At 39.0% G+C, this 12,212-nt stretch overlaps 1 protein-coding gene across 1 annotated transcript in view; it reads right to left on the reverse strand.

The window, feature by feature from the left end:
• SEMA5A (semaphorin 5A) overlaps positions 1 to 12,212 on the reverse strand; it is a gene marked incomplete at its 5' end in the record, with an annotated part of 346,806 nt that overhangs the window by 232,443 nt on the left and 102,151 nt on the right. The window contains 1 exon segment of the mRNA XM_082303954.1: positions 7,777 to 7,975. Within this exon segment, the coding sequence (XP_082160080.1) occupies positions 7,777 to 7,975 (199 nt within the window).

The following is a 12,212-nucleotide window of genomic DNA, read 5'->3' on the forward strand; positions in this document are numbered from 1 at the left end:
AGGTGACATTCAGTGACCCTCAGTAAGGGCAGCAGGTACCACCGAGTGAGTGCAAGACAGGCCCTGTAAATACTGCACAGAACCTGGAAGGGAAGACCACTGGAACAAGTCTTTCCAGATATTTGGTCACTACCAAGTACGAAAACAGAGTTGCCCAGCATCAGAAGGCCAGTAACTGCAACCCGCAGGGCCACCCGCTCCACACAGCACAACTGTGTCCTGCCGGGCTGTGACAACTGTGCAGCCACAAGCTCCGTGAAGAGCTGGGCACAAAGGGTAACCCACCAAGGCAGACTGAAGAGGGCCGACTCAGCTCCTTAGCTGGGCAATGCTAACTAACCATATACATGCTCTTCCTCTTCAGTCAACACTCGTTAGCTTTGGACGTGTTGCAATGCAGCCCCTGAAGAGGAAGAAGAACTGAATTCACATGAACCAGCACGGAGATTATGCATAGAGAACTTAAAACTTCAGCAAAACATAATTTACACTGTGCCAGATGATTTAGAAACAATGGATATGCTTCATTAATGCCTTTTCCAAGGGGTAGATCAGTACAATACTCACACTGACAGCTGTCAATAGAAGGGACAGAGTATCTCAACAGCTTATGAAAAAAATTAAAATACTGTCTGGTGGAAAAAAAAATAAAATAGAGAAAAATCAAAGCAATATTGTGTTTCCTCTTGTCTTTAAACACAACAGAATTTCTATAAGATGATAGAACTTCAGCTGCTTACGAGCTCTATTTCTTGGTTGCTGATCTGTTTCTTTAACATATTCCAGTTTGGATGTTTTACAACCTTTCAGTAAAAATGCCCATCTCCATTAAGAATACATCTCTTTTGAAGAAGAAAAAAAAAAAAAGAACAAAAAACCAGATTTTAATTCCATCTGCCCACTTCATACAGCTAGTGGAATGTGGCAGGAGCCTCTCACTCATTCTGCTGCTTCATTAACAACCAGGAAATTTCATGTGCTCCAAAATTCCACATTAGGGCAAAAGGGAAGAAATCAGTTATGGAAAGGCGATGGAAAGGCTCATAGGACATGTCTGTGCAGCTCACTAGACATTGCAGCCACTGCTGATTTTCAATTATCACGAACGTATTAAAATTATTAACATTCTATGATGGCCCAGCACTTGTCTGGGATGCCAAAAGAGCTGTAAATTGATGCTTGCTTTAAAACATGATCATTTCCACAAACGAAAAAAAGAAGCTAGCCAGTATGCAAGTCCTTTGCTTAAAGAATTCAGTCCTTGCCATACCCTGTTTTTTATGGGAAGGCACACCAAAGATACGGCATGATTCAGGGAAATAGTAAGGGGATAGTATCCTTCAATCTTCAAAGCTGTAATTTTTAAAATTAACTGTAAGCAGTTGAAAGTTGCCATTCCTCAGCAGGCACTTATTCTCCTGTACAAAAGTAAAGGCAAACCTGATTCGACAGCAAAAATATACAACTGATGGAGGAATTATTTTCCTCCTTAAGAGGGGCTGGTTCTTGGCAGGGTAGTGCTACAATCTCGTAGTCCTATTGTCTAGGCAAAGCAAAGTTGCAATATCTAGCAATCAACTTTTCTTCACTGATGAATCACCTTTACTTAAAGAAAAACCCAAAAGAGGATAGGGAATAGAAAGCAATACACCTCAATCCCACTGCTGAAGCTGGCAGGAAGTCTTTAAAGTGTATTTTTGAAAACCAGTGGAAAGAGAAGGAAAAAGCAATAAAAACTGAGCAGCTTAGTAGACTACTATTAGTTTAAACAGTAGCTTGCAGCAAGATTAGGGGAAAGAGGAGAGACTACAAACAAAAACAAGTTCATACACCATGTATCCTTCTTCATTCAGCCCACGTTATTTCCTCTTGGCACATGTTAAGTGCATGCACTCCATACACAAACCACATGATAAAATGAGCAAAGCGATGTACTGAGTCTATATTACTTAGACAAACATCAAGTGACGGAATTCTGTGGTGGTTAGACGATAAGGTTAAGAAAATATATTCCTTAGGATTCCCAAACCAAGGAATCAAAAAATAACTATGCTATTTTTCTTTTCTGGTTAACCTCAAGTAGAAATGAAGGGTTTATGTTCATTTCTTCTATGGATTGAGACATGTTATTTTTGAGCATGTTTATTCAACAGATAACTTCTTTACAGCACAGAATGTATTTAAAATATCACTAAATACAGCTTCTAAAATTATGTCAACTAATTCTTTTTTGTTGAGACAGCACAACCTTAAATTCTGATTATTTTATGGAAGCATAAAAGAATGAGACTTGCCCCAGAGCAGATGATCTCAGCTGTACCCTCAACATCAATTAAGTCAGGTTCACAACTGCACTTTATTTCTGATAGAAAAGCCTAAGAAATTAAACTTTATGCAAGTAAACTGCAGGACAGTCAATACTTATAACTTCACACCTGAAACTGGAGTTGGGTCAATTTTTTTTCCATCTTACTCTCACACACCGCTAAGCAGTTGGGACGGCCCCTTCAGTTCTGCCTCATGGATGGGGTTTGCCAACAGCACGAGTCTTCAGCTGAGTGTGTGAGTTTTGACAGGCCTGACAGTTTCAAAGTTCAGCAAATGGCGGGGGGGGGAAGGGGGAGAAAACAAGGTGCCACTCTAACTACTTTTACGCATTTTTTTTATCAGTAATAAAATATCAGCTCCATCTACCACAGAGCTTCTGTAGAGCGGGTGACTAAGTGCTTTGAAACCTATGGAAATATTTAGATAGACGTTACACTACTCAACTGGTTTGCTCTGGTTTTTGCATAAGAATAGTTCAACTTTTATAAACAGTCATTGTTTCTCATAGGCATCTTATTTTTCTAAACACTGTTTGCCTATGATTTACTCCTCACTGTTCCTACCCAGAGGAAATTTGGTTTCCACAGCCTTTTCTAACTATTTAGGTTAAACACCTCCCTTTACTATATTAAGAGAGTGTGTTTTCCAAACAGTTGACCATCAGTAAGTAAACCCTAATATACTTTAAAGAGCTAACATTTCATATCTACATGCACATGAAAGCATATCCAGATAAAATAAAATTTAATAAAAATGAAAATTGTAAGGCTCTATCTTTAGTGACCAGCTTATTTCAACCCTTTTTCATTCTTAATTCTTAAGTTATTTCAAGCATAAATATACTTATTTACCTATTGTAATCATATGGAAACATATGCAAAGACCAATAATCTCACACTATGAGTCTGTGTCCTTTCTGTCACCTGCACCTTGTTTCCTTGCACCCAATTCTATAAGTTGCACATGATTTATAACCTCTTGACTCTAACGCCTCTATTGGACTTATGCTAGCATAGCTGATGAATCCTCAGTACATGCATGTAACATATACAGGCAGATTTTTTTTTTTTTTTAACTTTTTTTTTTTTTAAAGCCTGGATTTCAACAGACTAGCACACCTTTGCACATCTGGAGGCAGACTCCTCCTTGGAGAGAAAGGAACTTAAAAGAGGAACTATGCATCATCACAGTTAGTCCCACCACATAAAATACTGAACTGCACACTACTGGGCTGATCCTGTCAATCCATCCCATACTTAGAGGTCTGCTTTTATATAAATCTGATCTCTGTGATAGTTTCTACCAACTTTAAATAATGAGAAAGGGAAATTTCCAGCTTCCAAGGAAGACATAAAGTGCCTTATTCTAGTCTAGGGAAGACCTATGACAACAGATTTTAGAGCTGAAACATTTTCAGATCTATAGTAGACTTTCTTATTTATTGTAGTTTCTGGGAGAAAGAAAAGGTGCGTTATGCATTCCTAACATTAATTACGCAGATAAACAAATTACAACGTGATTATTACTACTGCGTATGAGAGACATAAAATGAAAGAGATTTTCAGATCCTGTCAAAAATCCTTTGGAAGTGCATGCATCTCCCCTGCTTCTGCAACTTCTTTTTCCTCTTCCACCAGCAAATGAAGTACTTGAGTAAAGGTTTTCAACTGGCAGGTGAAATTCTTGCCATTTGATATCAGGAGATATATCATGATCTTTCCGCTAAAACTATTTAGCTGGGAAAATCAGTGATAGAAATAGCATATGCCTTTCCACAAAAGGCAGCTTGACAGGATCATCACCTAAGTGAGCAGTTTTTGATGGGCAGTGGGAAAGCAAGCAAGCTCCTTCAGGAGATACGCTCCCTTTCCATATTTCACCATGACAACTCCTGGGGACTACTTTTTCTTTTTATTAGTTTTTTGCAGCTGTTCATCCATACGCTACACCAGACTCTCACTCCATTAGTTTTATTTAATAGTTTATACTCCATCTACCATGCCTCTCAAAGGAAGACAAATCAAATAAGTACATTGCTATTTTGGCATACCAGAAACTACAAAAAAAAAGGCCTTATTCAGTGATAAATAAAACAAAAAAGTTGATATCTCTGTAAAGTTAGTACTGAGTTTACAAGCTTTAAAGTACTTACCACTCAATACCACTCAGCCTTGGTTGATGTTCAGCATCTCACACAGCATTTAGCTCTGGTGGATCTAATATTATTATAAAATGACTTTACAGAATACGGTATTAATGCAGCATTCAAATTACAGGTTTCGTAGCTGTTAAGAATTGATTTCAGGACTCTGTGTTGGTCTAGCAGCACTAATAATGTCAATAGATACAGAGGGCATTTTCCTATAGGCATTCATGAAGTCAGTAAATGCTGCAGGAAGAATACAGAAATCGGGAAGAGGGATGGTTGAATCCTGCCAACTCCTACTGCAGGATTCACTCAGAGAGTAGCTCTTCTCACACACACATCTCTTTTTATACTTCGATAGCCCAAGCAGTCCATTCCTCACATACAGGTTCAAAGACAAACCTCTCAGTAATCTTTTTCTTTGGTCTCACATCTTCTGTTTTCCCTTAACTAGCAGTCCTGCAACTACAAGTCCACCGCTGTGTGCCCACACCAGTTATGTTACCTAGCTATCACATACTGTATACTGCATTGCAAATATGTTTCTACATGTACTTCTGAAGATTTACTGATGATTCCTGACAGATTATTGTGCTGAGTATGAACTACAGCTTGTCAGAATATTTTTAAGTGAAGGAAAACTTTTTCAAGATATGTCAGTTCATAAAAGCTAAGGTATGTCACGGATATGTACTGATTAATTACATTTTTACCACAAAGGTCAAGAGGGAGTCTGGAATTTAAAATCTTACTAAATCTCATATCAACAATCTGACAATAAATGCTTCTATATAATTGTACTTCCGACATATATTTACAGGAGAAAGGAAATTTATTTTATTTAGTAAACACTAACTGTGACACTATCAAAAGATGCAACAGAAACAAGATGACAGAGGAGGTCTCTGTCCCCAAAAAGCCTTAGCATAGTAACTTAGAACTGGAAGGACATTACTAGAAATTAAATATGACAGAGAACAACAACTGTCTAAAAGGCAGGATCAGGCTAAATTCAAGCTACTCTCCTAAATGTTGGCTGAATCAGATTCATAAACCAACACATTTTTAAACAGCTTTCAGCACGTGGCTCTGGTAATGAGTCTTAATTATTTGCTTTTACAGTTGCATATACAAAAAAAAAAGTATATGCAGTGATCCCTTAGTTTGTGAAATTAAGCAGTTAAGTGCAGAATTTTAACTGTGCCACTTTAATTTACAACACTGTGTATGCATATGTATATGATAAAAATAACATTTTTTAACTAAATTACACACACCACATGAATGCTAAGAAAACCAGATATTTCATCAGACTAAATCATACTATTTAGTTCATCAATAAATGAGAGATAAAGGTCCCTCCTTCACAATAGACTGATGGTTTGCAGTTCCCAGGTACAGAATGTAACCATTTTAATTCATTCTCCAGTTTATTGGAGAAAGGGACAGCTGGCACCATTACCTTATTAAACCATTAAAATGCCAGAACAAAAATATTTTCTGTAGAAAACACAACATTATTTTCTCTAACTTTATTAAAAGAATGGAAACAAACCTTTTCTCAATTAAAATTCAATAAATCCTAATTCATTGGAACAAAAATATTACACATGCACTTTCTTAGAAAAACAGGAGGAATGCAATATGTAATATAATACATCTTAATCTCTACACCCCCGTAGCTCCAAACTATTTGGAACTTGTTCTAAGTTGCGACAGTAACGGAAAAATCTCAATTCAAATAAATAAAAAAAATAGATAAGTTATTAAATGCCTAAGGTTTTTACAGACAACATCCTCCAAGTGTTCTTCACTTTGCTCCAACTGTTCCTCAGCAGTCCATCCCAACACTCAAGACAACAACCACATGTATGAAGAGACTGGCTTGGCAAAGCAAGGAACTCATGGTGGAGCTCCAATGCAAAAAGGCTGTATGTATGAGGTATAAGCAGGGACAAGGTGACCAAGGAGGAATTTAGAAACACCACATGGGCATGTAAGGATTGTGTCAGGTTAAACAAAGTTCACTGGGAGTTAAGACTTGCACGGAATGTCAAGGACAACAAAAGCAGCTTCTACTGCTACAATAGTAATGAAAGGTTGAACGGGGAAAATATAAGCCTGTTGCTGAATTGGGCAGGTGACCTAGTGCCAGCAGACACAGATGACACTGAGGGACTCAATACCTCCTTTGTTTCAGTCTTCGCCAACAAGGTCTCAAAAGCATCTGGTGTTTAGCAAAGGCGTTTAAAAACTACCAGCAGTAGATGTGGCCTGAGTCAGGGATGACTTGCAAGATCTCAACCTATATAAATCCATGGGATCAGATAAGCTGCATCCACAGACACCGAGATAACCAGCCACTCTTCATCTCTGAGAAGTCACAGAGATGAAGGAAGGTCCTCAGTAACTGCAGGAAAACAAATGTGGGAACTACAAGCCAGTCAATCTCACTTAAGTTCCTGGGAATGTTATGGAGTTAGTCCTCTTGGAATGGACTTTTCTGGACATACGGAGGAGAAGGTGACTGACAAGTCAGCATGGATTTGCCAAGGGTAAATCATTTGTGACCAACCCAGTTGCCTTCTAGAAAAAAATTACTAGTTTTAATGATGAGGGAAGAGCAGGGGATATCATTTATCTCAAGGCTTTCAACACTGTCTCACTGCAAGTTATAACGTTATGGTCTGTCTCCTCAGCTGGGCAACCAGATGGACAAAAAGCCGGTTGGATGATCAAGCCCATCGAGTAACTATTTAATGGACCTTACTCCACCATGAGGCCAATAATAAGTGGAATATCACAAGGGTTGATCCTGGGTCCTGCCCTGTTTAACACCTTAATCAACAACCAAGGGGAGGCAACAGAGTGCAGTCCGTGAAGTTTGCAGATAACACCAAACTCAGAGAAACAGTTGATAAGCTTGAGGGCAGGGCTGCCATCCAGAGGGACCTAGACAGGCTGGAGGAACGGGTCAAGAGCAACCTCATGAAATTAAGTGTACGCATGCAGAGTCCTACACCTGGAAAGGAACAACCTCATGCAACAGTACAGGCTGGTTTTAATCACAGAGGAAAATGAGTCACCCACCTTTAAATGACACATTCAGCACCAAATTGTAAACAAACTTTGCAAGCCTAGTTCTATTTAACTTGTATGGAATACAGTCCAGGTTACTATATAACAGCACTGAATACACTATTTTTTTTCATACCATTATACATTACAAACAGAGGTTTCATGAAGAGATCACACAATCCTTAGCCTACTTCTGGAAAAGTTTTTTTGTGTTTACTCCTTACCTTTGTATGCAATAACTGGGTGCTCAGTTCTGTGGCAGTGGGTATCTTCTGTTATTGTTGCCTCCAATATTCCTAATACCCCAAGTTCTGCCAACAGCAGTGCAAGGAGGCAGCTTTCTTTCATGGTGGTCATGCTGTCCTCCACAGCAGTCACTTCTTTTAACTGGTTACTCTTCTTGCATTCATGTGGGAAAAGCACCTGGAGAATTCAAAGAAATTTACTCAAGTACAAGAGAAAACCACAGAAAAAAATTAGACAATTCTTGATGTTTAAAACAAAACAAACTAACATCACTTTTTGTCTGTGTAGTATTTGACTCCTCAAAAGTATGCTATCAGCTGCTCCTCTAATTACTCCATAAACTTATCATCAGTTACACAATTTAGGAATATTGATTTCTTTTATCACCCAGCAAGATTAAAAAACTGTTATTCATTCCCTCTCTCTTCTACTTTAAATCTTCATTTTGTAATGTGTGTGGGGAGAATAATGTTCTGGAACATTTTTTATTTTATTTTTTTTAGAGACAGCAAAGGTATCTAAATCTATGTTCCACATTCACCTGAATCTGCTGCCCCTCACTCTGCCTTCCTCACAACAGAAAGTGTTTTGATTCCTTGCGAGTATATCCTTGTATCAGAAATAGTGTGGCCAGCAGGACTAGGAAAGTGATTGGCCCCCTGTACTTGGCACTGGTGAGGCTGACCCTCAAATACTGTGTTCAGTTTGGGGCCCCTCACTACAAGAAGGACATCGAGGTGCTGGAGCGTGTCCAAAGAAGGGCAATGAAGCTGGTCAAGGGCCTAGAGCACAAGTCTTATGAGGAGCAGCTGAGGGAGCTGGGGTTGTCTAGTCTGGAGAAGAGGAGGCTGAGGGGAGACCTTATTGCTCTCTACAACTGCCTGGAAGGAGGTTGTAGTGAGGTGGGGGTCGGTCTCTTCTCCCAAGTAAGAAGCAATAGGACGAGAGGAAACGGCCTCAAGCTGCGCCAGGGGAGCTTTAGATTGGATATTAGGAAAAATTTCTTCACCTAAAGGGTTGTCAAGCACTGGAACAGGCTGCCCAGGGAAGTGGTTGAGTCTCCATCCCTGGAGGTATTTAAAGAACAGATAGACATGGTGCTTAGGGACATGGTTTAGTGGTGGACTTGGCAGTGCTAGGTTAACGGTTGGACTTGATGATCTTAAGGGTCTTTTCCAACCTAAACAATTCTATGATTCTATAAGGTAGGAAAGTAACTGCTCCTTCACATTACTGAGTGTTTTGAAAAAACAACAGCCCTAGAGCATGTATTTTTTGCCTATCCATAGAGTATGTATAGCACAGCAGAGAAAGCAGTAGGACAATGTTCACCTCAATGCTCTGGCAACATACTTTTGCTTTACAGGAGGGAGGATCACTGGTTCTGGCGTTGGCTTAATCCCTACCCATTTGCCAAGACTGATGACAAGGTTGCGTATTGCAGATTCTAATGCTGAAGACCCCTTTCTACTAAAATCTAGACACCACTCGATGTAATAGTTTTCCTTCAGTACCAGAATAAAGTTGAAGTTTCAGCTCCCTGATTTTTTAAACATCCAATAACCAGACACTTATTTTATAAGTAACAGAACATTCATGGTGTCAGTATCATTTTAGATCCAACCCAATTCCTTTAGCTTTATCATAACAAACATCCCATGTAGTAACAACCTAATCCTGCGACCCAAAAAACTTTCACTACTAGCAGCTTTACTGAGTCCCACAAGCTTGCTTGCTGATAACACACAGTTATGAGACATCACTGCCTTTCAGGGCAGGAAGACTGGAGATTTTGGACAACTCCATAATGGCAGAAATGTCACCCTGCTAATTAATGGAGCAATTCAGGGAAAAATAATCAGCAATATTGATTTCTAATACATTTGATCTCACTGAATTGCAGTGTGCTGTTTAATAAGGTGAAAACTTTCTATTGTGTAAAATAAACATCCTAAACACATGAAACAAAGGGCTGTTAATTAAGATACTTCACAGTAAGACCAGTGTGTTTTAAAAGCTACACTCAGACAGCAGAATGGGTAGTAAACATTGCTCCCTAACATTACTGTAGGACCAGCCATCATAAGATGAACTGCTCTTCTCTTACCACTTTATTTTGCTGCCTTTAGAAGCCTTCCGGCTAAGACCTGGACACATCTAATCCTCATTAATTTAAACTAAAATAAATAGATCAAAGACATAATACATCTGTGTGGTACATAAATTTAATAGTCAATTTTAGCTTCTCTGCTAAATTCACTTCTGTTTCAGAAAAAAAAGGGGGGAAAAGCTTCTAGGCAGTTAAATTCATATTCCTACTTTTCTAAGTAGTATATCTTATGATATCATGTTCCAATATGAATCTGTCCCTATAAATTGCTTGTGGCTCACAGCAGGCAGTATCTACTCATAGAAATTCTGTGGGTTCACGTATATGGGAGCATAAAGCACCTGTTCCAATGTTTTGGTAGTTCATTTTCTGCAAGGGTGACATTTCGAGCATCGTACACTATTATCCAAACTCAACCAGTTTATGTGGGTTATATCATAGCTAATGGATACTACTAACTTACAGATCATTCAAGTACATTACTAACAGCTTACTCTAATTCTGGTTTCTGTAAGATTATGTATGTGTATTTAGGAAGCAAAATGAAGGACAGATACCACATCACAGATGCGCAACAGCTGTTTTTCTTGCACACAGTACAGCAGCAGGTATTCCAACGCCTAGGAATACGGTACTTTCACGTTAAAGAAATACAAACTTTATTTCTTTTCATTTGTAAAGTCTCAGAAATACCCATAAATGTGTGAATAGAATGGACAGAAATTAAACAAGAATAAAACAAAACATTTTTACTGAAAGCTCAGCCACCTTTGTCTCCCTGGCTGTAAATGAAGCTCCATAGTCTTTATGTAACCAGGCTCCTGTATACCAGTGAAGTTTCAAAAAACAGCTTTACCCAGGACACAACAAAAAAATAATCCTGTTTCTCCAGAAAGAAAGAAAAGGACCAGTACTCTTCATCTGTACATATTTACGGATGCCATGGTTTCCATTACAAAAAAGGATACTGACTTTCATGGGACTAATCCTGGTGTTAATAAGGACTAAGATGTAAATGTTGACAGGTCTGATGTCTTGTATCGTGCAGGTATCAAGAGGATTTCTCCCCACCTATCCCCTGTGTGCAGAACTCAGTAACAGAAGTAAAGATTCCTTCACAACAATACCTTTCCTCAGCCTCTAAATCCAAACGGCATCCTCTGGAAAGACAGGCTTACATGCCATAGTTGCTCTCTGACATAGTTGTCTACATGTATAGTCATGCTGTGGGAGAATTTTGGGGCCGAAGAATTTTTTTCCTACCTAGCTCAACTCCTTCTCTCACTGCGTGCATCCCACATGGTAAAAATGGAGGCAGGAAACACCCCTTTCTCTCAATCAGAATATCCAAAGACAAAGTTAGACTTTGAAGGACGGACAAAGATGGATATGAATGCACTTCTGATAATATATCTCAGAGAAAACCAGTAACAGTTTAAGTTTCTCTCTAACTTGACCTCTACCTGTTTAAATGTATTGTGCTATTTTATTCATTTAAGTGTATTCATTATTTTATATGTATTAATTTAAATGTATTAAATATATTGTGGGGAACTGCAAGTAGAAGCTTACTTGCAACTACTCAATGGAGAGTCTTCAGAGACCCTAATCAGACAAGAGAACAGTAAATCAAGGCAGCAGATAGAAACCTCATCACAAGTTCTTGCATGAGAAAAGGACAAGCTTTAATCAGCTGAGCAACTGGGAGGAACAGGAACTCACTATCCACTTCATTACACTACAGTATGCACAGAAGGAGAAAGAAAAAGGAGTCTGAAGACTGCACCTAATACACTGCTAGAGTAAAAAAACAAAAACAGAACACAAACAAACAAAAACAAACAAAAAAACCCCCAACCAAACAAAAAAACAAAACACAGAAACAAAAAATGAACACACCCCCAAGAACCAAAAAAACCCCACACCCCCAACCAAAAAAAAAAAAAAAACCAAAACCACCCCAACAAACAAAACGCACACCTTCAACGTACCCACAGCACGAACAGATGAACAGTCACCTTAGAAAAGCTTTCAAAACCAAATCCTTTTCCACAGAATTTCCAGGGGTTAGATTGCTCCCTCCTTCGCATCCTTGAGTAAGGGCCACTGCGCAAGTTCCATCCCTGCCTGAGATACCGGCTGTAAGAGCGAGACTGCGCCGGCACCTGAAGTCTGTACCCACGCAGCTCTGAAACGCTGCAACTGAGAGTCAGAAGTCTTGAAGCAGGCAAAGGAGTCTTTCCTGAAATAGACCCTTCTCCTTACTGAAAGTGCAACGATTGTGCCAAGAAGTAATAGTTAGCC

This window comes from Platalea leucorodia (assembly GCF_965183815.1).
Source record: "Platalea leucorodia genome assembly, chromosome: 1".
Classification (NCBI taxonomy): domain Eukaryota; kingdom Metazoa; phylum Chordata; class Aves; order Pelecaniformes; family Threskiornithidae; genus Platalea; species Platalea leucorodia.